Source organism: Ovis aries, chromosome 3 (assembly GCF_016772045.2).
Source record: "Ovis aries strain OAR_USU_Benz2616 breed Rambouillet chromosome 3, ARS-UI_Ramb_v3.0, whole genome shotgun sequence".
NCBI lineage: Eukaryota > Metazoa > Chordata > Mammalia > Artiodactyla > Bovidae > Ovis > Ovis aries.
This window is the reverse complement of record NC_056056.1, coordinates 6195762-6222011: the sequence shown is the minus strand read 5'-3', so window position 1 is coordinate 6222011 and position 26250 is coordinate 6195762. Positions and strand designations below refer to the sequence as shown.

Sequence of the window (26250 nt, the reverse complement as noted above, 5' to 3'; positions counted from 1 at the left end):
TTAGTCGGGGTGGTCTAGAGTCGGCCCAGATCTCACTGTTATCGGCCCCTCCTGACTGTGGCAGTCACTTCCTGTCTCGACCTCTCTGACCTGTGAGCACGGTGACACCTTTCTCCTGGGCTGGCAGGGAGAATTCCAGAGAGTGCCTGTGTGGTCTCCACTTGCCCCAGAGAACAGCTCATCCACAAAAGCTAGGGGAAGGGGGCACAGCTCCAAGCTTTTGGGGAGCATGCTCCGCTCCAGCCTGCTCCTCCTTCCCCCAGCGCCCTACACTTTGTGATGTGATCATTCCTAACTCTGAGCACCTTCAGTTTGGCTTCCTCCGCCTGGAATACTGCCCCCTCCTTCCTCTTTCATTCTTCAAAGCCACAGCCCGGCTCCATTATCCCCCAGGTCAAGATCTGACCCCTGAGACAGGGCCCCTTCCGCCTCCCCCTTGGGACATGGCTATAGATGCGCAGTGGGGTGAGGCTGGCAGGGCCACCAAGCCCCTGGCTCCCAGAAACTTCCCGGTGCTGGAGGTACAGTGGGTGTTACCATTGGCTTATCAACCTCCAGGTTCCAGGTGGGAGCATGGGCTCGGTGAGGGAAAGTGACAGGCCCAGGGTCACACAGATGTGGTACCATCTCTGTGCTGGACCCCTGATGGGTGGTTTTGCTCCCGGCCAGGTGGACAGAGCCGATGTGGGGGATACAGGCCGCTATACCTGCGAGGCGCTGAACCAAGTGGGCCGCTCGGAGAAGCGCTACAACCTCAATGTCTGGGGTGAGGGTCTCCCCGGCTGGGCTGCGCTGGGGCTGGCTCTCAAGCCCAGGGCGGAGGGCGGTGCTGCCTTGAGTGGGTCCCAGGACACAGCCTTCCCCAGCCCCACCCTCTCCCCGGGGGCTCTCTCTCACCCCGGCCCCCAGCTTCCCGCCCTCCTCACCTCTGCTCCATGTTTACTCAGTCCCTCCAGTGTTCCCCTCGCGGGAGCCGCGCACCCTGACCGTGACCGAGGGGCACCCCGCCAGGCTCTCCTGCGATTGTCGGGGCGTTCCCTTCCCCAGGATCTCCTGGAAGAAGGACGGTAGGCTGGCTGAGCCCCAGGCTCACTGCCCCACCCATGGAGGCTCTCCCTGCCCTTGCTTCCGACCCTGGCTGAGATAGAGACAGGTGCAAGTGCTGGTTAGAGAGGCCCCCCCCCACCCCCCTCCAGCCCCCTCTCAGCCAGTGAGAGCTAGACTGATCTCACGGCCTCCCGTCGGATGTCTCTTCTTCCAGGAAGCCCTCCCTGACCTCCCTCCCAGTCTAGGGAGAGGACCTCCTTGACACCGCCCCTGTGTGTTAACTTGTCATGTCACCCACCTTAGCCCTTCAGTGTCTGCTGCTCCATGAATCCCTGAGCCCCGGGAGGCATCGTCTGGGAATTCAGCAGGGGCTTAGCAGTACCTGGTACAAAACAGATGCTCAGGGAACATTTGGAATTCATTCATTTAACTAGTATTTACTGAGAGCCTGTCTGTGCCAGGCATCGTTCTAGGTCCTAGAAATGCATCAGTGGATCAAGACAGATAATCAGTGAGAAAGGAGTACAGGCATACCTTGTTTTAATGCACTGTGTTTAGAGTTTCACCGGTGTTATGTATTTTACAAATCGAAGGTTTATGGCAACCCTGCCTCCAAAAGGTCTATTGGCGTCATGTTTCCAACAGCATTTGCTCACTTTGGGTCTCTGTCACAGTCTGACAATGCTCGCAGTATTTATGACTTCATTGTTATTATTAAGTCTGTTGTGGTGATCTGTGCTCAGTGATCTCTGATGTTACTATTGAAGAAAGTTTATGACTTGCTGAAGGTTCAGATGATGGTTAGCTTTTTAAACTATCTTTAATTAAGTTGTGTACGTTGTTTTCTTTTCACATAATATTGCAGATTCTGGTATCAGCGTATATGCACCAGGGAACCAAAAAATTCATGTGACTCACTTCATTTCGATTCTTGCTTTATTTCGGTACTCTGGAACTGAAACTGCTATTTCTGAGGTGTGCCTGTAAATGACTTAATAGCTGATGTGATGAATGCTTTGGAGAAAACTATAAGCCAAGAAAGAGGAGAAGGTTGCTGGGGGAGCGGTGGGATTTGCCATTTTAAGCTGACCAAGCAGACATGAAGAAGGTGAGGGATGAACATGAGACGACTGTAGGGAAAAGCATTCCAGGCAGAGGTGATAGCAGGTGCAAAGGCCCTGGGGCAGGAGTGAGTCAAGCGTGTTTGAAGAACAACAGAGGGGTCAGTGGGGTTGCAGCAGATTCAGCTGGCGATGGTCACGTGAGCTATGATGGCTGGGTCAAAGGCTGTTGTAAGGATCCCAGCTTTTACCTTGAGTGAGATGGGCTGTTTTAGGAGTCTGGAATGGAGATGGAGACAGGTGCAGGTGCTGATTGTGGAGGGACACAATCTGGTTTGTACTTAGCAAGTTCCTGCCAGCATGAAAAGAACAGACCATTGGGAACAAGGGTGGGAGCAGGGTGCCAGTGAGGGGGCTTCTGCAAGGACTCCAGGCAAGAGAAACTGGCACCTGGACTAGGTGGGTAGCCAGGAGGTATTGAGAGGCGGCCATCGTCTTCTGGATGCATTTCAGAGGTGATGCTGGCAGGATTTCCTGATGGCTGGGATAAAGGGCTAAGGAGAATGAGGAGCCGAGGATGACTTGAAGTTTTGGCCTGGCAATCGAGAGAGTTGCTACCATCACCAAGACAGAGAGGCTGTGAGGGCAGGTTTATGGGGCCAGACCAGGAGTTTGCAGCATTTTAATTTTCAGATCTGTTAGACATCCAATGAGATGTTAAATGGGCAGTCAGCCAGAGGTGTCTGGAGCTCAGAGACGTCTGGGCTAAGAATAAATCCGGAAGTGACAAGACAAGCTGAAATCACCAGAGGAGACAGCGTGGACAGAGAATAGAATGTGAGAGTGAGGGAGCGTGTCGTGTGGCCACCCGGGCCCCTCCCCTGGCTGGGACACGTGCTGGTGGATGATGGGAGCCCAGAGGGCTGCTCCTCCGTGAACAGGTGCAGGGTGATGGAAGTTAGCGCCTACAGGGTTGCAAAATCCTTCCCTGCATCGGGGTCTCCTTGCTGCCAGGTGTGCCTGCTGCTTGGTTTCTCTCTCCCACCGCTGTAGCTAGACAGATGGGTCATTCACTCAATAGCCTTCACTAAGCCCTATTATATGCCAGGCCCCGGAGAGCCTCCAAGGACCCCAGAGGGAAAGTGAGGCAGGGTCTTCCCTCCAGGACAGCCCAGGCCAGGGAGGGATTCAGATGTGCCACCTGTAAGTAGAGCTGGGTTGGGGAGAAGCTCAGAGTTGTGGGTTATCAGAGGGGGGTTCTGGGATCAGATTTGGCGCTCAGGGAAGTCTTCCTGGTGGAGGTGATGTTTAGTGGGCATCTATGGGATAAGCAGGAGTTGGCCAGGATGGATGGGAGGACAGATATTCAAGGTGGAAGGACCAGGGACCAAGGGCTTCTTTCTCATGCATCCAGGTCAGCCTCTGCCCAGGGAGGGGGCCAGCCTTGGGCAGGTGTCAGCTGTGGGGCGGCTGCTGTATCTGGGCCGGGCCCAGGCAGACCAGGAGGGAACGTACACCTGTGAGTGCAACAACGTGGCCGGAAACAGCAGCCAGGACCAGCAGCTAGTGGTGTATGGTGAGTCGGACTGGGATGACCTGGGCCAGGCGGAAGGGGCTGGAAGGGGCTGGAAGGGGTCAGCCTGAAGGGTGGGCAACGAGGCCCCCTGGCAGGGCAGACCTCATCCCCAAAACCCAAGCAAAGACAGAAGCTGGATTCTCCTGTCCCCCTTTAGATTACTGCCATTTTAACTGCCCCCTCCAAGTCAGCTTCTTATAGCTCCTGACCGTGAGAGAGCAAGCAGCTTGATGCCAAGAGACCCCCAATGACCCAGAGAGAAAAAGGAAACCACAGCTTGAAACACCTGGAAACTAAAGAAATGTAAAATTGATATAGAGTTCCTATACGTGATGGAAACTCAAGTCTCCATCTACCTATCCTGTGGGGGATAAAATTAAATATCTCAGCCTTATAAAAATCATTTTAAAAAATAAAACCAAGAACACTACCGTCCAACCTCTTGGGTAGAATCCCACCTGTGGAGCTATCCCCCACCCCCACCCCCAGGCCTAACAACTGTTTAGAAGCTCCTGATTTCCAAGGAAGACAAGTCCTTACAAATCTTCAGCACCGTGCTGTGAGCTCATTGTCCAAATGACAGGCCCTCCCGTGATTCCCAGGGTATGGGAGAGGGGGCCGGGATGCCGTGATGATCCCATTATAGAGATGTAAAGTGGAGGCCCGGACAGGTGAGGTCACCTGGCTAAGGTCACACGGCCAGCGAGAGGCAGGGGGTACACATGCCAGATGGAGGCGAGCGCAGAGCCTGGCCTGAGGCGTGGTGCCCAGCAGCCCCCTTCCCCGCGCCCCGCTCGACGTGCTTTCTCCCCACCCCAGTTCCCCCGCAGATTGCCGGTCCCCCGGAGCCCTACGCGGAGGTGTCCGTGGTTCAGGACGAGGAGGCCAGCCTGGAATGCAACGCCACAGGGAAACCCGCGCCCAGGGTGACGTGGGAGCGGGACGGGTGGCCCGTGGGGCCCGAGCCCGGCCTGAGGCTCCAGAACTACGGCCAGAATCTGCACGTGGCGCGGGCTCAGCCTGCCCACGCCGGGCGCTACAGCTGCGTGGCCGAGAACGAGGCCGGGAGGGCCGAGCGGAGGTTTTCGCTCTCCGTGCTCGGTGAGGACCGGCAGCCTCCGGGAGGAGGGCAGAAAGCGGCAAGGCAGCCTCCATCTCCGTGTTCCTGGGGCCACCTCTTTGTTCTGCCAGGAGCCAGGCCTCCGGCGAATGCTGCTGTCAGGGGAAGCTGCGAACACTGCTCTCAAAATCAGGACCTGCTCCAAATAGTCCTCATTTCCCTTCCTCTCCCCCCACTTAAAAGAGTTATTTGTTTATTTATTTCGCTGCACCAGAACTTAGTTGCCACCTGTGGGATCTTTAGTTGCACCATGTAGGAGCTAGTTCCCTGACCAGGGATCGAACTTGAGGCCGCGCTGCATTTGGAGCCGGTGGTCTTAACCACTGGACCGCCAGGGAAGTCCCTTTTCCTCTCTCTCCTTTGCTGTTTCCCTGCTCTCTTCTGGGCAGATTTTATTCTGCATGGTTCCTGTGCGATGTTGGGATTTGGGTGTCCCGAAGAGATCAGCTAGACCATCTGTCATCTGTCTTAGGAAGTCAGGGTGGCTTCCTATAGGAGGTGACTTTTAAAGCTGAAATGTACAGGCTAAGTTGGAGTTCATCAGGAGCTGGGGTAAGAGGAAGAGTGTCGGGCAGAGGGAACAGACTCTGCGGAGGCCTAGAGCAGAGTGGCTAGAACAGCCTCCTGATTCTAATCTTTTACTGAGCTCCTACTGCATACCTCAGGCTGGAGGCAAGGAGTGGGAAGAGACAAGGAGAGAGGTGGGCAGGGGTCCTTTAGGGAAGGCCTTCTTATCATATCTCCAGTGTTGCTGGGACCCCAGGCCTCGCCCACCTGTCCCTGCCAGTGGGGCCTCCTTTCTGAATGGGACTCTGCTGTGTGGGTCTGGGGTCCCATCTGTGTTCCCTGTGGCTCTGATTTCTTTCTCCTTTGCTCAGTTTTGCTCCGTACCAGGGTCTGAGCTAAAGGCTTCACACATGTCCTTGTTGGATTCTCCTGGCGTTCCTCTGAGGGGTCAGGGAAACTGAGGCCTCAGCCTGATGCCAGAGTCCAGCATGTGGCCACCACTCACCCCCTTCAGTGGGAGCAGCTCTGAGATTGGGGGTGGGGGATTAGGGAGGCCAGTGGGGAGATGGGAGTGAGCATACAGCACCATCTGCATCCTGAATGCGGCTTCTTCTCTGTATCTAGTGCCTCCAGAGCTCATTGGCGACTTGGGCCCACTGACCAATGTCACAGCCACCCTGCACAGCCCCTTGTCACTGTTCTGTGAAGCCACAGGCATCCCACCACCAGGGGTCCGCTGGTTCCGAGGGGACGAGCCTGTCAGCCCTGGGGAGAACACCTACCTCTTAGCAGGTAAGGTCTGATACTCAGCTGCTGCCTCTGTCCATCACATGCCTGTGACCTCTGATCCTGCCCTGCCCAGCATGGTTGGGATAATCATTTCAGCTATTAGTCTCCCAAGAGTGCACCCCAAAACGCTGGTCAGATGAGGTGCTCCAGGAAAAAAAAAAAAAGGTTTAAATAAGTCTGGAAAAGGCTTCCTGTTCGATTTTCCTTGAGACCCACAGGAACCACTTGCATAGTCAAGGTTCTGATAAGTCCTGCAGCCAAAAAAAAAATTCTCACAGAGCTTATATAACCTCCCATGGAGCTGTAGCAAACTTTTAGAAATGCTAGTCCAAGCACTTTCTCCTCTGAATACTCATCTTCCTCGCAAAGCTGGTTTGTGATGGTTCTTGCTGGAATACAAATGGAGAAACTGAGGCTCAGGAGGCAGTATCCTATCAGAATCTTGCAGGGACTTCCAGGCCCACTGAAGCTCAGCCTCAATGACCCATCAATTATTCCATGTGGTCCCAGCTGGGATGGTAAATAAGTTTCCCCTCGTGTATCACTTCCTGTCACTTGGTAGGGGCTGCAATATTCATCGGATGAGATGAATTCAGAAACTGCATCTGGGTCCAGCAGAAAGGAGAGTGGTGATCGATTAGTGATGTCTGTCCTGGGTGCAGGAGTAGCCGTGATGACAAGTCCTGTATATCTGCTTTCCTTGGACTGGTCTTAGGAGATCCTTGTGTTCCTCTGAGAGGTCCTTGGGAGAAGGTGGACTTTCACCAGGTCCATCGGAGTAGAATGGGGTTCTGATCTGAGCCAGGATTACATAAACCACTGCTGTGCTTCCAGCTCTAGTCAGTCCACAGAAGAGAGGGTAGCCAGGTGACAGAGTCTTCTGACTAGAACAGGGTCTAGTTTACCCTGTGCCTATGTGCTTAGTTGCTCAGTCATGTCCGACTCTTTGCAACCCCATGGACTGTAGCCCACCAGGCTCCTCTGTCCGTGAGGATTCTCCAGGCAAGAATACTGGAGTGGGTTGCCATGCCCTCCTCCAGAGGATCTTCCCAACCCAGGGATTGAACCCAAGTCTCCCACATTGCAGGCAGATTCTTTACCATCTGAGTCACCCGGGAAGCTTAAGAGAAGTTTACCCTGGCGTAGGTCTAATATCCAGGCTTCCCTGGTGGCTCAGGGGTAAAGAATTCACCTGCTAATTCAGGAGATGAGGGCTTGATCCCTGGGTTGGAAAGATCCTCCGGAGGAGGAAATGGCAACCCACTCCAGTTTTCTTGCCTGGGAAATCCCATGGATAGAGGAGCCTTGCGGGCTGCAGTCCATGGGATTGCAAAAGACCTGGACACAACTTAGCGACTAACAACAGCAAGGACTAATGTCCAGAAGGCTCCATCCATCTGTTGACCCTCCGGGTCTCAGTTTCCCTCTCTGAGGAATGGAACACTGTTGGAGGCAGATGCATAAACATCTAAATATAACGCCCGGAGTGCTCCTCTTCCCGGTGGGCAGCCTGGGCTCAGCTGGGCACAGAAGGCTGCTCGCAGCTGTGCTTGGAGCCCACTCTCCCGCTTCCCAGGCGGCTGGATGCTGAAGCTGACCCGGGCGCAGGAGCAGGACAGAGGCCTCTACTCGTGCCTGGCCAGCAACGAGGCTGGGGAGGCACGGAGGGACTTCAGCGTGGAGGTCCTAGGTACGTCACCGCCCGGTTCTCTCGGGCGCCCACCCATCCTTCCTTCCAGCCTGGGAGCCTCTGGGAGTGGACCCAGCACAGACAGGAGGGAGAGACCAAGCCTTGTCTTTGCCTCATTAGCAGCCTCTTCTCTGAGGCTGCCATAGAACTTTCCAGAAACAGCCAGAACCAACCCAAGATGAAAGGGGGCAAAGATTTTCGATACCACCCAACTGCCTTCCTCTGACTGGGGCCTTCTCCCAGCGGCACTGGTATTTGCCTCAGCCAGCTGCAAATTTTTATTAGACCCCTGCCCCATGGCAACAGGTGTGAGGGAATGGGGAAATGGAAGACAGACACAGTGGGTGCTTGGTTTCCTGCTCTGTGTTTGCTCAGCCCGGTCAGCGAGCGTCTGTCTTCCCTGCTTCTGGCAGTTCCTCCCAGTATTGAGAAGGAGGATGTGGAGGACGCAGTCAAGGTCCCTGAGGGGGAGACGGCCCACCTGACGTGCAATGTCTCAGGTAAGGGCCACACAGTGGACTGGAGGAGGGTGAAGAGGCAGCTGTGGGGAGGAGGGGTCCTCAGAGATCTGGGGTGCCTGCCCACTGCCCTGCTGTTCCCTGCAGGGCATCCCTCGCCATCGTGGACTTTTCATTCTCTATGCCTCTGCCACAAACACTCTTCCCTACTCATCTGACTGCAGAACTCAGCCTCCAAGGTCCTCAGTTCAATTCAGCTCAGTCGCTCAGTCATGTTAGACCCTTTGCGACCCCATGGACTGCAACATGCCAGGCCTCCTTGTCCATCACCAACTCCAGGAGCTTGCTCAAACTCATGTCCATTGAGTTGGTGATGCCATCCAACCATCTCATCTTCTGTCGTCCCCTTCTCCTTCTGCCTTCAATCTTTCCCAGCATTAAGATCTTTTGCAGTGAGTCAGTTCTTTGCATAAGGTGGCAAAATATTGGAGTTTCAGCTTCAGCTTCAGCTCTTCCAATGAATATTCAGGACTGATTTCGTTTAGGATGGACTGGTTGGATCTCCTTGAAGTTCAAGGGTCTCTCAAGAGTCTTCTACAACACCACAGTTCAAAAGCATCAATTCTTCGGCGCTCGGCTTTCTTTATGATCCCACTCTCACATCCATACATGACCAATGGAAAAACCATAACTTTGACCAGACAGACCTTTGTTGGCAAAGTAATGTCTCTGCTTTTTAATATGCTGTCTAAGTTGGTCATAGCCTTTCTTCCAAGGAGCAAGCATCTTTTAATTTCATGGCTGCAGTCACCATCTGCAGTGATTTTGGAGCCCAAAAAAGTAGTCTCTCACTGTTTCCATTGTTTCCCCATCTATTTGCATGAAGTGATGGGACTGGATGCCATGATCTTAGTTTTCTGAATGTTGAGTTTTAAGCCAGCTTTTTCACTCTCCTCTTTCACTTTCACCAAGAGGTTCTTTAGTTCTTCTTCGCTTTCTGCCATAAGGGTGGTGTCATCTGCATATCTGAGGTTATTGATATTTCTCCCAGCAATCTTGATTTCAGCTTGTGCTTCATCCAGCCCGGCATTTCTCATGATGTTCTCTGCATATAAGTTAAATAAGCAGAGAGACAATATACAGCCTTGATGTACTCCTTTCCCAATTTGGAACCAGTCTGTTGTTCCATGTCCAGTTCTAACTGTTGCTTCTTGACCTGCGTACAGATTTCTCAGGAGGCAGGTCAGGTGGTCTGGTATTCCCTTCTTATAAAGAATTTCCCACAGTTTATTGTGATCCACACAGTCAAAGGCTTTGGCATAGTCAATAAAGCAGAAGTAGATGTTTTCCTGGAACTCTCTTGCTTTTTCAGTGATCCAGTAGATGTTGGTAATTTGATCTCTAGTTCCTCTGCCTTTTCTAAAACCAGCTTGAACATCTGGAGGTTCACGGTTCACATACTGTTGAAGCCTGGCTTGGAGAACTTTGAGCATCAGTTTGCTAGCGTATGAGATGAGTGCAATTGTGTGATAGTTTGAGCATTTTTTTGGCATTATCTTGCTTTGGGATTGGAATGAAAGCTGACCTTTTCCAGTCCTGCGGCCACTGCTGAGTTTTCCAAATTTGCTGGCATATTGAGTGCAGCACTTTCACAGCATCATCTTTTAGGATTTGAAATAGCTCAGCTGGAATTCCATCACCTCCACTAGCTTTGTTCATGGTGATGCTTCCTAAGGCCCACTTGACTTTGCATTCCAGGATGTCTGGCTCTAGGTGAGTGATCACACCATCGTGATTATCTTGGTCGTGAAGATCTTCTTTGTACAGTTCTTCTGTATATTCTTGCCACCTCTTCTTAATGTCTTCTGCTTCTGTTAGGTCCATACCATTTCTGTCCTTTACTGAGCCCATCATTTCATGACATGTTCCCTTGGTATCTCTAATTTTCTTGAAGAGATCTCTAATCTTTCCCATTCTGTTGTTTTCCTCTATCTCTTTGCACTAATCACTGAGGAAGGCTTTCTTATCTCTCCTTGCTATTCTTTGAAACTCTGCTTTCAAATGGGTATATCTTACTTTTTTCCTTTGCCTTTCACTTCTCTTCTTTTCTCAGCTATTTATAAGGACTTCTCAAACAAACATTCTGCCTTTTTGCGTTTCTTTTTCTTGGGGATGGCCTTGATCACTGCCTCCTGTACAATGTCACGAACCTCCGTCCATAGTTCTTCAGGCATTCTGTCTATCAGGTCTAATCCCTTGAATATGTTTGTCACTTCCACTGTACAATCATAAGGGATTTGTTTTAGGTCATACCTGAATGGTCTAGTGATTTTCCCTACTTTCCAATTTAAGTCTGAATTTTGCAATAAGGAGCTCATGATCTGAGTCACAGTTAGTTTCCAATCTTGTTTTTGCTGACTATTTAGACCTCCATCTTTGGCTGCAAAGAATATAATCAATCTGATTTCAGTAGTGATCATCTGGTGATGTCCACGTGTAGAGTCTTCTCTTGTATTGTGGGAAGATGTTGTTTGCTATGACCAGTGTGTTCTCTTCACAAAACTCTGTTAGCCTTTGCCCTGCTTCATTTTTGTACTCCAAGGCCAAATTTGCCTGTTACTCCAGGTATCTCTTGACTTCCTACTTTTGCATTCCAGTCCCCTGTGATGAAAAGGACATCTTTTTTGGGGGTTAGTTCTGGAAGGTCTTGTAGATCTTCATAGAATGGTTCAACTTCAGCTTCTTCAGCATTACTGATAGAGTCATAGGCTTGGATTCCTGTGCTACTAAATGGTTTGCCTTGGAAACAAACAGAGATCATTCTGTTGTTTTTGAGATTGCCTCCAAGTACTGCATTTCAGACTCTTTTGTTGACTATGAGGGCTAGTCCATTTTTTTCTAAGGGATTCTTGCCCACAGTGGTATATATAATGGTCATCTGAATTAAATTCACCCATTCCAGTCCATTTTAGTTCACTGATTTCTAAAATGTCGATGTTCACTCTTGCCATCTCCTGTTTGACCACTTCCAATTTACCTTGATTCATGGAGCTAACATTCCAGGTTCCTATGCAGTGTTGTTCTTTACAGCATCAGACCTTGTTTCCATCACCAGTCACTGGGTGTCTTCATTCTTTCTGGAGTCATTTCTCTGCTGTTCTCCTACAAGGTCCTAGTGTTCCCTTGTTCCAGCATTGACTCCACTGGGCCATAGTGGCCTTGTGACATCTGTCTCCCCCAGCCCGGCTCTGAGCTCCATGAGAACCGAGGACTGTCTTGTCACCATGGTTCCCCAGGGCCTGGCAAAGTAGGCTCCTGTTAATGCTTGTGGCCTGGGAGAGATGGATGGATGGATGGATGGATGGATGGATGGGTAAATGGGTGAATGTGTGTATGTATGAATGGACAAAAGGATGGATGGATGGGGTGGGGTGGGTAGATGAATGGATGGATGGATGGAAGGAATAATTTGCCTTTATGTCCTGCCTGTCTGTACCAAGCCATCCCTGCCCACAACCTGGGAAAGGAAGTGGTAACCAAATCACATAGGAAAGGGTCCAGGCCAGATCTGATGGCTGCTTCTGTGTCTTGCCCTGCCGCACGGGCCTCTGGACTGAAATAGAGAACCATGTCTCCCACTCCATCTCGGAGCAGCCTCTGACCTCTGGTTTGACCTGGTGAAAACCTACTGAGTCGTTTGACCTGCCTCTCCCCTCTGCATATAGGCCACCCACAGCCCAAGGTCACATGGTTCAAAGACGGCCGACCCCTGGCTAGTGGAGACGCCCACCAGGTTTCTCCAGATGGAGCCCTCCTGCGGGTCCTCCAGGCCAACCTGTCTAGTGCGGGCCACTACTCCTGCATTGCAGCCAACGCCATAGGGGAAAAGACCAAGCATTTCCAGCTTAGCGTCCTGGGTAAGTGCCAAACATCTCCTGGTGACCCAGGTTCAAGCAGAAGGGAATACCAAGGTGACCAACTCCTTACGAGCAGCTTCCCACAAAGCACTTCATTTTTGTTTCTTCCATGTCAGCAACAACAAAAGAAATAATAGCGGGTATATTGGGTAATCATCTACCACGAGCTAGGCATTTGGACAGGCCTGATTGCCTGATTAGTTGAACGGGGAGCACACCGAGCAGCACATGGGGTCTTAGTTACTCGACTAGGGATCGAAGCCAAGCCCTGTGCTCTGGAAGGCAGAGTCCTAACCACTGGACCACCAGGGAGTCCCCTGACTATCCTAGGAGGCGGGAGATGTGCTTGTCCCTCAGTCACCAATGAAGCTGTGAGGCTTAGAGAGGTGACAAGACTCCAGGCCTCAGGGTGGGGGCTTACACCCGGGCAGTCATTCTCCCAAGAGCCATCAGCATGAACTGTCTCATTAGGAGAAGCAGGGCCCTAGAAGACTAGACAGATCCATTTTTCAAAATGCTGTTGGTGGGACTTCCCAGATGGCTCAGTGGTAAAGAATCTGCCTGCAATGCAGGAGACACAGGAGACCCAGGTTCGATCCCTGGGTCGGGAAGATCCCCTGGAGGAGGACATGGCAACCCATTCCAGCATTCTTGCCTGGAGAATCCCATGGACCAAGGAGCCTGGCAGGCTGCAATCCATGGGGTCGCAAAGAGTCAGACATGACTGAAGTCACTTAGCGTGCACAGCACACACAGAACTTCCCTAGAAGCCCAGCAGTTAAGAATCTACCAGCCAATGCAAGGGACAGGTTCGATCCCTGCTCTTGGAAGATTCCACATGGCCTGGGGCAACTAACCCTGTGTGCCACAACTACTGAGCCCGAGGTCTAGAGCCTGCAAGCTGCAATTACTGGGCCTGCACACCCTAGAGCCCAAGGTCTGCTACAGGAGAAGCCACCACAAAGAGAAGCTTGTATAGCCTGTATAGCTGTGACCCCTCGTCACAGCTAGAGAAAGCCCGCACGTAGCAACAAAGACCCAGAGCAGCCAAAATTAATTAATAAAAAATAAAATAAACTGCTGTTGGTAAAAAGGAGGGTCCCCAGCAAGAGCTGAAAGAGAATATTTGGTGACCAATGAAGGCAGAGCTATTTTACTCAGCAGAGAACAAAACTCCACCCCTACCTCTGCTCAGAGCAGGGTACAAATCAGAACCACACACACAACTGGGAAGACTGTGGTTAAATTAGTGGATGTCTGGATGTTAAGAGGGGCTTCCCAGGTGGCGCAGTGGTAAAGAATCCGCCTGCCAGTGCAGGAGACACAGGAGACGAGGGTTCGATCCCTGGGTCAGGAAGATCCCCTAGAGGAGGAAATGGCAACCCACTCCAGTGTTCTTGGAAATCCCACGGACAGAGGAGCCTGGCGCGCTGCAGTCCACGGGGTCATAAAGAGTCGGACACAACTGAGCCTGCACACACACGGATGTTTAAGAGCTTATTGGGGAAATAAAGGCAGACTTGACCAGCTTCCCCTATGATATTGCTTAGGAAGGGAGAGCCTGGGCTCTGGGCCGCCCAGGCCTGAATTGAAGTCTGGCCACACAGGGCGTGGTTCCTCTGAGCCTCGTTTCCCATCTTTGTAACACAAACAACAACAGCACCGAAGCCCAGCCCCAGGGTCTCAGACTTTTCTGGGTCCTCGGGCCCAGGGCGGGGGATCCCTGTTCAGGAGCCCACCCCCTGCCCCACCGCAGTGGTTCCCACTATCCTGGGAGTGACGGAGGACAGCATGGACGAGGAGGTGACCGTGACCATCAACAACCCCATCTCTCTGATCTGCGAGACGCGGGCCTTTCCTGCCCCCACCATCACCTGGATGAAGGACGGGGCCCCTTTTGAGGCCTCGAACAACATCCAGCTGCTCCCAGGTGATGCCCTCGAGGGGATGGGGAGGGGGAAGAGGGTGCAGGTGATACGTCACCAGGCTGGGTCCGAGGCAGGGAGCTATGGGGTGAGCCTGGCCACTGCCCTACCCCAAGCAGGCACCCACGGGCTGCAGATTCTGAATGCCCAGAGGGAAGACGTGGGCCAGTACACCTGCGTGGTCACCAATGAGCTGGGCGAGGCCATGAAGAACTACCACGTGGAAGTCCTCAGTGAGTCAGGGACCGGCCAGGGCACCAGCTGGGTGGGCAGGAGGCTGCCCGAGAATGCCGGGGCTGCACTTGACACCCCAGGTGCCTTCATGTGACTTTTCTCCTCTGATGGTCCCTGGCCAGCCAGGCCAGCTCGGTCCATTTAGGGCCTAGAACTTAGGAGGAGGGAACCAGTGAGTTAAGACGGTCACATGGATGCCTAGACCCGCAGCAGTCCTGGCTTCCTTCTGCCACTTGTGCTGCAGAGCAATAATAGCGTCTGCAGCTGGAGACCTGGCACCCCTGGAAGGGTCCCCAGAGGTCACCCCAGAAATCCCCCTGCCTCAGACCTGCCCTGTCCCATAACCATCTCTCCCCAGGAGCAGGCAGGTTTCCAGGCTCCCTGTTCCTCTGCTCTGGAGAGCCAGCCCCCTCCACTTCTGGGATGGGCTTAGGGGCCGGGGGGTGCAGGGTCTCGGCACGTCTTCTCCCGGCCTGCTCCTCAGACTCCTTTATGGTTTCAGTTCCCCCTTCCATCTCCAAAGATGACCTCTTCGGGGAGGTCAGCATGAAGGTAGTGAAGACCAAGGTCAACAGCACCTTGACCCTGGAGTGTGAGTGCTGGGGCATGCCCCCACCCACCATCAGCTGGTACAAGGACGGACAGGTGAGCTCAGGAGCCCCTGGCAGCCTCAGATTCTCAATCTGGGTCCCCCTCATCTGCAGAACCTTCCAGAAAAGGCAGTCATAGCAGCAGGCCCCAGAGCTGTCCTGGGCCCTGCCCCGTCCTTTATATTTTAATAAGAAGTTCAATTCTTTACAGAAAACAAGTCTCACGAGCATGAAACCCTATATTCACTCACTGAATTCTCTTCTAATTTTTACATTCTGTGAGTCTGGTATTACAGAATTGTCAGGGTGCTCTGACCACTTTATGTGGTGTTTTAAAAACCGTGTGAAAATGGAAATACACTCATTTGGGTGCTTGCTAGCCCTTATTCCTGATCTCTGTCCCCTCTCTTTCCACCTCCAGCCCGTGACCCCCAACCAGCGTGTCCACATCCTCCGCGAAGGACGGCTGCTCCAGATCCAGCCCACGCAGGTCTCCGATTCCGGGCGATACCTGTGTGTGGCCACCAACGTGGCTGGCGAGGATGACCAGGACTTCAACGTGCTCATCCAGGGTGCGTGGGGCTACGGGGCGGGGGTCAGTGGGACTTGGGGGGCATCAGTGCTTCTGGGGCAGCCTGGCAGGAGGGCTCTGTTCTCGTCGCTGTCGGCACATCTGGCCCCCCTGAACGCTGGCCTGGGCTCTTTCATGAACTGACCTGGGGACTGGGACATCACTGCTCCCCAGGCCTTAGTTTTGCCTTGGTGAGATTCAGATGATCAGGGAACTTTCCTGATGGTCCAGTGGTTAAGACTTCCCCTTCCAGTGCAGCGGGTGTGGGTTCCTGGTCCAAGAACGCAGATCCCACAGGCCTCCTGGCCAAAAAAAACCAAAGCATAAAACAGAAGCAATATTGTAGCAGAGTCAATAAAGACTTTTAAAAAATGGTCTGCATCAGAAAAAAAGATCTGGCAGCAGGCGCGCAAATTACCCACTCCCGACCCGGGGAGGTAGTGACGAAAAATAACAATACAGGACTCTTTCGAGGCCCTGTAATTGGAATGAGTCCACTTTAAATCCTTCCGCGAGGATCCATCGGAGGGCAAGTCTGGTGCCAGCAGCCGCGGTAATTCCAGCTCCAATAGCGTATATTAAAGTTGCTGCAGTTAAAAAGCTCGTAGTTGGATCTTGGGAGCGGGCGGGCGGTCCGCCGCGAGGCGAGCCACCGCCCGTCCCCGCCCCTTGCCTCTCGGCGCCCCCTCGATGCTCTTAGCTGAGTGTCCCGCGGGGCCCGAAGCGTTTACTTTGAAAAAATTAGCTGATAACAAAGGAAAAAAGATCATTTTAAAAAACTGCTTTGATGGGAGGGATTGGCTCAATCAATGGAATTTCCCTGCCCAGGGGAGGCTGGGACGGGAATCTCTGAGCGGAAGTTCTCGCCCATCTCTCAATGGTGTGTCTTGACGGCTTTGTCCCCCGCTCCCCAGTACCCCCCATATTCCAGAAGGTGGGCGATGCCACTGCAGACTTTGAGACCCCGTTCCGGGAGGAAGAGGCCCGGGGCGGGGTGACGGAATACCGGGAGGTCGTGGAGAACAACCCCGTCTACCTGTACTGCGACACCAACGCGGTGCCAGCCCCGGAGCTGACCTGGTACAGGGAGGACCGCCCCCTCTCGGTCGAGGACGGGGTGTCTGTTCTGCAAGGTAGGCCGGGGAGGCGTGGAAGAGCGGGCCCTTCACAGGCAGGCACCAGCGCCACGCCCACACCAGAGTGGGTCCCCTCCGCCGTTTGGTGCGGCCCGAGGTCTCCTGCCTGGCACTTGCTGTCTGACCCCCGGCAGGGCATATGTCCACTCTGGACCTCAGCCACCTTTCATAAACTGGGGCTAGAAGTCCTTTACCTGTATGAAGGCAAGAACAGGATCCCCTTCTGCCTCTGGTTAGAACAGAGGTCCTCATCTGCACCACGCCCACCTCCACCTCTGGGATTGGAGATCTGTAATGTTCTGGCCCCTTTTTCTGGGGGGAGGGGGCAGTTCCTTTATTAAGACCCCAAATGTTGAAGAAGCTCTCATGGGGCTCTGATGCCCACCCAGGATCCAAGATCATGGCTCATGTGACCTTAAAAAAAATTATTCATTTTTAATTGGAGGATAGTCTCTTTACAGCATTGTGTTGGTTTCCGCCATATATCAAAACGAATCAGCCGGAAGCATACGCATGCCCCTCCCCTCTTGACTCGCCCTGCCACCTGCCACCCCTCTAGGTTGTCACGTGACCTTTTTATGTCTTTTTCCTGCTTTATATATTTGTTTATTTAAAGTTGGGCTTCCCTGATAGCTCAGTCGGTAAAGAAACTTTTGAAGTTATTTGCTTTTTTGTTAAGAACATAAACACTTTTTATTTTTTTATATTAAAAATTTTTTTAATTTTTGCAGTGTTGTGCTGGTTTCTGCCATGCAAAATGCAAATCAGCCGTTATCATACAGTACACCCCTCCCTCCTTGGCCTCCTCCCCTCCTATTCCATCCATCCAAGTCATCACTGAGCACCAGGCTGGGCTCGCTGTGCTACACAACAGCTTCTCACCAGCTATCCATCTCATGGATGTTGTGTATTTATGCTGATGCTACTTTCTCCATTTGTCCCACTCTCTGCCTCCCCCACTCTGTCCACAAGTCCAATCTCTACATCTGCGTCCCCATTCCTTCCCCACAAATAGGTTCATCAGTATCAGTTTTCTAGATCCCATATATATGCGTTAATACACTATATTTGTTTTTCTCTTTTTGGCGTACTTCACTATGTATATAACAAGCTCTAGGTTCACCCACCTTGCTAGAACTGGCTCAAATCCCTTCTTGTTTCATGGCTGAGCATATATTCCATTGTGTTTACGTACCACATGTCTTTTATTCACTCATCAGTCAAAGGGCATGTAGGTTGCTTCCATGTCCTGCCTAAACAACTGCTTTATCTTAGGATAGTTTTTTTACGGATGGCTTTGAATTAAAGGGCTCTGGGGATGGGGCTTAGAAACGCCTGGCTTCCCTGGCGGGGTCCAGGACTGGGAGGAATCCCAGACACAGAGCCGGATGGGGTGGTCGCCTGGCTCGCAGTCGCACGGTGCCCTGCCGGCGCAGGTCAGTGGTGACGCTGGTGGTAGAGGGAAGAAAGAGGTGGGCTGTAGGATGAACAGTCATGCCAGGGTTTGGACTTGGGTGCTTGTGAAAGAAGGCGAGCCCTTGGAGATCTGGGAGAGGCTGTGCTTACAGAAAGATGTAATTGACCCCTTGAATGGCCACTGCCCTCTGGCCTGGGGACACAAAGAGCTCAGTCACATGCTGACCTCCAGTCCCACCACTAGCCCCTGACCCTGGCCACAGGACCCCTAATCCTGGGCACACAGCGCTCCTAGTCACAGCTGACCTTAATTCTGGCCCTGATCATAGATTAATCTCACACATGAAGTGACCCCTCCCTTGACCGTGGCCGCAGCCTCCCTAGTCCAGGCTACCATCCCTTGGTTCTGCATATAATGAGCCCCTGGTTCTAATCCTGCTCACAGCCCGTCACATCCTGGGTCGGCCACCCCCAACCCAGGATCCTGAGTGCACAGTGACCCTAACCCCACTCCTGCTAGATACCAGTTCCAGCCCCCTCGATGCCAGAGTCTGGCCCTGGCTGGCTCTCGATCACAGAGGGTCCCAGGTGACACCCCCCAAGAGCCCCCACCTCCAACCACTCCAGCCTCCTGAGAGCCTCTGCCCAGACATGTGCCCAGGTCTCTGCCTCTTCTCTCTGCCTTCATTAAGGAGCTGGGCTCAGCCCTGCCAGGTACTCTTAGGAAGCCTCAGTTTTTCCATCTGTAAGATGGGAGTTGTGACAGCACACAGAGTCAGAGGCTGGGGGAATGCTCAGCCCAGGGCCTGGCGCAGAGCAAGCCATTCCTGCTCTTTAACTGACCCTCTCGACCCGTGACCCGGGCACAGCAGGTGCTTCTCTGCATGTCACAGGTTAAGTGAGGGGAGTGGAGCGGTGATGTGTCCCAGGTCCCCTCCAGGGGAATGGGCAGGTTCCTTGGTTCTTGCTCAGACTTCTGTCTCCCCCATGTCCCTGCAGGGGGCCGGGTCCTGCAGATCCCCCTGGTACGGGCGGAGGATGCGGGAAGGTACTCGTGCAGGGCCTCCAACGAGGTGGGCGAGGACTGGCTGCACTACGAGCTGCTGGTACTGAGTGAGTGGCCTGGCCTGGGGGTGGGCAGGGTGGGAGGCTCAGGTCTAAGGCCCCATGACGGCCCCCCACCTCCAGAAGGGGGCCCAAGTAGAGAGCAGGTGTAGTCCTGCCATTCTCCAAAGTGAATGATCCAGGGCTTTCGAGCTCAGACTCTGAAACCAGACTGGACTAGGTTCAGATTCCAAGCGAGCTGCTTCCTGGGGCTTCCCTGGTAGCTCAGACAGTAAAGAGTCCGCCTGCAAGGCAGGAGACATGGGTTCCATCCTCGGGTTGGGAAGATCCCCTGGAGAGGGGAATGGCTACCCACTCCAGTATTCTTGCCTGGAGAATCCCAGGAAAAGGGGAGCCTGCCGGGCTACGGTCCATGCGATTGCAAAGAGCTGGACACGGCTGAGTGACTCAGCACACATGAGCTGCTTGCTAGCTGTGTGACCTTGAGTGAATCACAGCCCTCTCTGTGCCCTAGATTCCTTAGCTGTCTCAGGGCTCAGAAGGGCTTGGTGGGCAGGGCTCAAGGAGCCCCAGCCAGCACCTGGCACCAAGAGCTCTCGTCTCCACGCCCTGCTCCCCCTGGTCCTTTCCCAAGGAGGCTGCCCACTCCTCACCCTCTTCTCCCTGCCCCCAGCCCCACCTGTGATCCTGGGTGAAACGGTGGCGCTTGTAGAGGAGGTGACTGTCAACGCCAACAGCACCGTCAGCCTGTACTGCCCAGCCCTGGGCAGCCCTGCACCCACCATCTCGTGGCTCCAGAACGGGCTGCCTTTCTCCCCAAGCCCACGGCTGCAGGTCCTGGAAGGCGGGCGAATCTTACAGGTCAGGGCGACCCCCACAACCCCTGCTCAGGCTTAAGGCAGGGGCTGACTTCCCTGGCGGTCCAGTGGTTAAGACTCTGCCTTCCTTCCCATAAAGGGCTTGGGTTCAGTCCCTGGTTGGGGGGTGCAACTAAGATCCCTCATGCTGCAGGGTATGGCCAAAAATACTTTAAAAAAAAAATTTATTTAAAAACAAAAGCAAAAAAGACTCTGCGTTTCCAGTGCTTCCAGCTGCAAGGGGGCATGGGTTCAATCCCTGGTTGGAGAACTAGGATCTCACATGCCCTGTGGCAAGATCAAAAAATAGATAAAGATAGCTGCTGCAGCGACTCAGTTCTGTTTGTCTGGGGGCCAATGAACTGCCATCATCTGAAGCTCTTTGCTTGGAACTGTGTTGGAACCCCTGGGATTTAATTCAGGTTTTCCTGGATTGGGAAGATCCCCTGGAAAAGGGATAGGCTACCCACTCCAGTATTCTTGGGCTTCCCCTGTGGCTCAGCTGGTAAAGAGTCTGCCTGCAATGTGGGAGACCTGAGTTTGATCCCTGGGTTGGGAAGATCCCCTGGAGAAGGGAAAGGCTACCTACTCCAGTAGAGAATTCTGTGGACTGTATAGTCCATGGGGTCGCAAAGAGTCGGACACAACTGAGCGACTTGCAGTTTCACTTTCTTTCACTTTTACTTACTTAATTCACCAAAGAATCATATGTGAGGAGCCTTGTAGGGCTGCTTGTGGCCCCTGAAAAGGAGCAGAGACTGGCACACCTACAGCCAGCGTGGCACCGGGCAGCCTTCCTTAGGAAGGCCGTCGGATACTCACAGAGCTGTGCGGGCACCTGGGACCTCAGGCAGCACCTCGGGCCCCCAGCATCCAGACACCCCTACACGGGACCCCCAGAGCCCAGCACAGCACAGAGCACCCCTCTTGGGGTTGGGGAGGGGACTGTTGTCATCGCCCAGTTTGCTACAGGGACTCATCTGTCAGCCTCACAGCCCCGAATGTCACAGAAAGCCCTGGCTGGACATGGGGTGACCTCCCTAAGCATTGCTCCGTGTAGACAAAGGTGGTCTTCTGAGGGGGCTCCGCCTGGTGCCGGCCGTGCCTGGGATGGGTGGGAGGGAGCCCTCGCGGTTCCTGGGGGGCCCAGAGCCATCGGGCTGGCGACATGCACCCCCAGGTTTCCACGGCGGAAGTGGCTGACGCTGCCAGCTACATGTGTGTGGCCGAGAACCCAGCAGGCTCCGCAGAGAAGCTCTTCACACTCAGGGTGCAAGGTGAGCCGGGCAAGCGGGCAGCCCCCGCGGGTTCCCCAGCTGAGCAAGGGCTGGTCCTCTGGGTTGGCTCTGGCATACTCCGTGGGCTCACCAGGCAGGCAGGCAGAGCGCCACGGCCCTTCCAGCGTCCTGGGCCCTTGGCCTGTGCCAGCCTTACCCCAGGGCAGAGAGCTCTGGGGGACCCTGGCCACTAGACCATCTTAAGCAACCTCGGAGGCTCTCAGAAGAACGAGGTCTTTCCAGCACGACGATTGATCACTTACTATAAGGGCACTTACTTTCCTGGGCTCAAAGCTGAGAGGTAGGCCCCATTTTAGGGCTGTGGAAACAGGCTCGGAGACTCAGTGGGGGTCTCCCCGCCCCCAGAGTCGGCCCTCTCAACCTCTGCATTCCTGTGATACGTGCATCTCAGAGGCTGAGGGCTCTGGCTCCAGACGTAGGGCAGCTGTGGCCTCAGGGGCAGAGGATGACGGCACTGGGCGCTCAGGTCTAGGACTCACGCCTGAATTGAATGGATATTCTGGCCCTGCCACTGAGCAGCTGAGTGACCTTGGAAAAACGACTCTCCCTCTCTGATCTCTGAGCTCTGCGTTCTCCTCTACAAGATGAGGAAGACGAACAGGAGGGTGAAATGCCAGGACCCCCAGAAGGCCCCGTGCGTCACCCTGTGGCCGTCGGCTCCCTGCCAGTCTGTATTGTCACGTCTTTCTTTATTTCGGTGGCCCCGCGGGGACAGTCCCACCACGAATCGCAGGTCTGAACCCGGAGCAGATCACCACCACCCTCAACAGCAGCGTCTCCCTGCCCTGTGACGTCCATGCTCACCCCAGCCCCGAGGTCACTTGGTACAAGGACGGCTGGACCCTCCCCCTGGGAGAAGAGTTCTTCCTCCTGCCTGGTGGGTAAAATGAGGCTGAGGGTCCAGCTCGGAGGCTCTATGGGGAAGCTGAGTAGCCTCCCCAAATCTGGGATAGAATTGGGGGTCTGGGAGGGCTTTAGGATTGTGGGCATGGGGTCTGGGGATTGGGGCCTGTCCACTGGTGCCAAGCGCTCGCTTCCCCCTACCCCGCCACCACCACCCCTTGCAGGCACCCACACCCTGCAGCTGACTCGGGTTCAGCTCTTGGACTCTGGGATGTACATGTGTGAGGCCCTCAACGCCGCTGGCAGAGACCAGAAGCTGGTGCAGCTTAGCGTGCTGGGTACGTGCCGTCTGTCCCCCCACCTGCACTGTCCCCCACTCCTTCCATCAGCCTCACACCCCTCCACCAGCACAGTCAGGAGAGGGGCCACCGGCGCCTGGGACACACTGTGCCGTCTGCTGCAGTGGTGTCTAGGGGCACCATGGGGTTAGGTTCCTGGTTATTAGACTCAGACGCCCTTGGGTTTGAAATTCAGCTGTGTGCTTCCTTGCTCTGTGACCTTGGGCAAGTCACTCTTCCTCTCTGAGCCTTGAGTCTCCCATCACTAAAAGGTGATGGTTGGCTTAAGGATTAGATGGTGGTATGTGAGCATTTAGCCCAGTGCCAGGGCTTCCCTGGTGGCTGACTGGTAAAGAATCCACCTGCCAATGCAGGGTTCAGCCCCTGGGTCGGAAAGATCCCCTGGAGGAGGAAACAGAGCCCCACACTCCAGTATTCTTGCCTGGGAAATCCCATGGACAGAGGAGGCTGGTGGGCCACACAGTCCATGGGGTTGCAAGAGTCAGGCTCGACTGAAGTGACTCAGCATGCATGTACCCCAACTGGGAGGCTGAGCCCAGAGAGGGCAAGAGGCACTTCCCAGGTCACCCAGCAGGTCCTCGGTATGCTGGCCTGGATTCTCTTAGTCCAGCCCCCTGCGTCACTGCAATCCCCTGGGGTGGGGTCTGCTGTGTGACCCTTTCTCTCCATAGATGGTTAACCTGCAGGGATGTAGGGGAAGACAGGGAAGGCCTCGGCCCCTCACTCGGCTCGTCTCCTGCCCCAGTTCCCCCCACCTTCCGGCAGGCGCCCAGCAGACCCCAGGATGCGGTCCTGGTGAGTGCGGGGGACAAGGCCGTCCTGAGCTGTGAGACAGACGCGCTCCCCGAGCCGACTGTGGCCTGGCAGAAGGATGGGCAGCCCCTGGTCCTGCCAGAGCGATTCCAAGCTCTGCTGGGCGGTCAGAGGCTGGAGATCCAGGATGCCCAGGTGAGCTGTCTGGAGGTGCAGGCGGCCCTGGGCAGCCCTGGAGATGTTACCTCCTTGTATGCCAGGGGCAGGCGGGCAACTGGGTGGCAGGATATGGGGCCTGCTGCCTCCTCGGCCTAAAGAACCCCAGTCCAAGGTCATGAGCAGCCTGGGGGGCGGGAGATGTGGAAAGGGCACTGGATCCCAGGTCTGGCTCAACAGTGACCCACAGAACGGCTTCGAGCAGATCCGGGCCCTGCCGCCTGCCTGTTTCCCCGGGATCCAGAAGCCTCTCCAGGCCCCTCTGGTTATCACTCCCGGGGACTCAGTTCCACCTGCCCACCCCCGTCCCTGGTGTGGATTAGATGCCCACGAGTGTTCACTGGGTGAATATTCGCTGTTGCTCTTGAACTGTACCCAGGGCCCCCCTCTCCGGGTTCAGCTCCATCCCCACAGTGAGGGAACCTTCTCCCCCAGCTCAGCTGACACGCAGACCCAGGGGAGGGCGAGGTCTGGGTCCTCTGCACCCACCTTCTCTCATCCCTCCTGCATCTCTAGGATTTGGCAGAGGCCAGAAGGTCCCATCTCCCCTTGGGCCTCCCAAGCATGACCAGTATACTTGGGGAGTCCTGCTCTGGAAGGTTCTGGGGCCTGGAGGTTTGGGGGGAGCCCACCGCAGCCGCATGCACACTGTCATCACGTGCTCTCTCTGTCCCAGGTGTCGGATAAAGGTTTATACAGCTGTAGAGTCAGCAATGCAGCCGGGGAGGCCATGCGGGCATTCAGCCTCACGGTCCAGGGTAAGCTGGGGACCAGCCTGCGAGCACCACTGTGGGACCCCTGGCGGCACATGGAGCTACCAAGGATGGGAAGGGCAGTGGCTACAAAGGGAAGTGTGTTGCTGAGTGTTTAGGGCACGAGATCTGGAATTGAAGAGAGCACAGTCGGAACAGGACTCCACTGATGACTTGCTCTGAGTGACCTTGTCCCTTTGAGCCTCAGATTTACCTTCAGTAAAAGGAGCCAAAGGTAGGACCTGCCTGTTAGGCATGCAGAAAGTGCTCCATCTGTGGTCTGCCATGACTGTCTATGGCTGAGCACCGGGCCCAGGATGGGAGCACTGGGACAGAGCCCTAGGAGAGCAGACCTCGGAGTCCTGGGACCATGTCCTCCCCACCTGAACCCTGAGGCACCTGCCCTAGCAGCCCATGGTGGAACACAGATGGACATTTCATTGGGTGTGGCTCAAGCTGGGGGTGAAGGGAGAGCTTGTTGGAACTGCCTAGGGAAGCAAGGGATGAAGGCTTGGCCAGATTTTCTTGTGGTCAGATGTTGTGTCAGGAAAAAGACAGCTGTGTAACAAAAAGACCCCAAAATATAGTGCATGAAGGAAGAGAGAAGTTTACCTCTCTCATCCAAAAGCCTAGAAGTGAGCATCTGGGCTGGAGGGTAGCTCTGGACTTACCGAATGCTAATTTAGGGACCAAGATCCTTCCATCCTATTGATCTCCCATTCACCAAGGGTTGCCTCTGTCTGCATTGCATCTTTGGGCTTTCCCGGGTGGCGCTAGGGGTAAAGAAACTGCCTGCTAATGCAGGAGACATAAGGGACTCAGGTTCAATCCCTGAGTCAGAAAGATGCCCTGGAGGAGGGCAGGGCAATCCACTCCAGTATCCTTACCTGGAGAATCCCATGGACAGAGGAGCCTGGCAGGCTATAGCCCATGGGGTTGTAAAGAGTCAGACACGACTGAAGTGATTCAGCACACACACATTGCACTGTATCCTAGCTGGTGAAGCAGAAATGAGCAGACACAGAGAACCTGAGCAGCTGGCCACAGCAGGCTGCAAAGGAGACTGGGAAATGTAGTTTCTGCCCGAGTGACCCTGTGCGAGATGGGAAGGACAGGTAGAGAGACACCAGCTATCTGCTGCAGATGCCAAAGCCTGCAGCTTCCATCCCACGGGGACAGTGGATGGATCCAACCCTGACCATCCTGAATACCGGTGCTGAAAATTATTGATACCAGGTCTGCTGCTACTTAAAGCCCATAGCTCCTTCTCCTGATGGCCACCTTGATGAACAGGGAGAGGGTGGGATGTCTGGCCCTTCAGAGAGAAGATGTTTCATCCTGAACACAGCCATCTGTGTTCCACTGGCAGTGGCTGCCTGTGGTGCATGACTTCATGCTGGCTGAGCAGGAGAGTGCTGGGATCAATTAGTGATGTCTGCACTGGCATAGGTTGATGCCTGCTGGTGCAATAGTCTTATATTTACCATCCTTGGGCTAAGTGGTCTCCCTCTGGGCTCTGCTTTGTAAATGTTTTGAAATAGCCAGCTGCTGGTGGTATTTATGTTTGTGGATAAAACAACTCATATCTGCATCAACGGCAAACATAAAATGTCAGCTCCTAACCACAGGGAAGTGCTTCTCAGGCATCCCTGATCGGCCCAGGAGGAAGGAAGTAGGGGGCAGAATCATAAGATGCTGGGAATCTGGCTTCTCTCCTGCAGTGCCCCCGACGTTTGAGAACCCAGAGACGGAGTCGGTGAGCCAGGTGGCTGGGAGCCGCCTGGTCCTGAACTGTGATGTGACCGGGGTCCCTGCACCTTCTGTCACTTGGCTGAAGGACAGGATACCTGTCGGTGAGTCCATCAGTCCTTATCATTTTGCTGCCAAGTATTTCTTCATTTGGGGTTCTCCGTACCTCAGCAGTAAAGAACCTGTCTACCAATGCAGGAGACACAGGTTAGATCCTCAGGTCGGGAAGATCCCATGGAGAAGGAAATGGCAACCCACTCCAGTATTCTTGCCTGGAAAATCCCATGGACAGAGGAGCCTGGTGGGCTACAGTCCACAGGG

The 26250-nt window shown here is 54.2% G+C and overlaps 1 protein-coding gene across 7 annotated transcripts in view; it reads left to right on the top strand.

Moving 5' to 3' along the window:
- The window catches only part of HMCN2 (hemicentin 2), a 172512-nt gene that overhangs the window by 105436 nt on the left and 40826 nt on the right, over positions 1 to 26250 (top strand). For 6 of the 7 annotated variants that reach the window (XM_042245526.1, XM_042245524.1, XM_042245527.1 and 3 more), the window contains exons 42-62: positions 670 to 766; positions 948 to 1067; positions 3523 to 3684; positions 4504 to 4785; positions 5936 to 6103; positions 7677 to 7790; positions 8204 to 8290; positions 11974 to 12165; positions 13922 to 14095; positions 14207 to 14323; positions 14827 to 14969; positions 15336 to 15486; positions 16400 to 16618; positions 19037 to 19150; positions 19776 to 19963; positions 21140 to 21236; positions 21973 to 22134; positions 22325 to 22438; positions 23205 to 23407; positions 24105 to 24186; positions 25902 to 26033. In XM_042245526.1, the coding sequence (XP_042101460.1) occupies positions 670 to 766; positions 948 to 1067; positions 3523 to 3684; positions 4504 to 4785; positions 5936 to 6103; positions 7677 to 7790; positions 8204 to 8290; positions 11974 to 12165; positions 13922 to 14095; positions 14207 to 14323; positions 14827 to 14969; positions 15336 to 15486; positions 16400 to 16618; positions 19037 to 19150; positions 19776 to 19963; positions 21140 to 21236; positions 21973 to 22134; positions 22325 to 22438; positions 23205 to 23407; positions 24105 to 24186; positions 25902 to 26033 (3118 nt within the window). The remainder of the gene's footprint in view (positions 1 to 669; positions 767 to 947; positions 1068 to 3522; positions 3685 to 4503; positions 4786 to 5935; positions 6104 to 7676; positions 7791 to 8203; positions 8291 to 11973; positions 12166 to 13921; positions 14096 to 14206; positions 14324 to 14826; positions 14970 to 15335; positions 15487 to 16399; positions 16619 to 19036; positions 19151 to 19775; positions 19964 to 21139; positions 21237 to 21972; positions 22135 to 22324; positions 22439 to 23204; positions 23408 to 24104; positions 24187 to 25901; positions 26034 to 26250) is intronic. The other variant, XM_027966283.2, reaches the window with a different exon arrangement.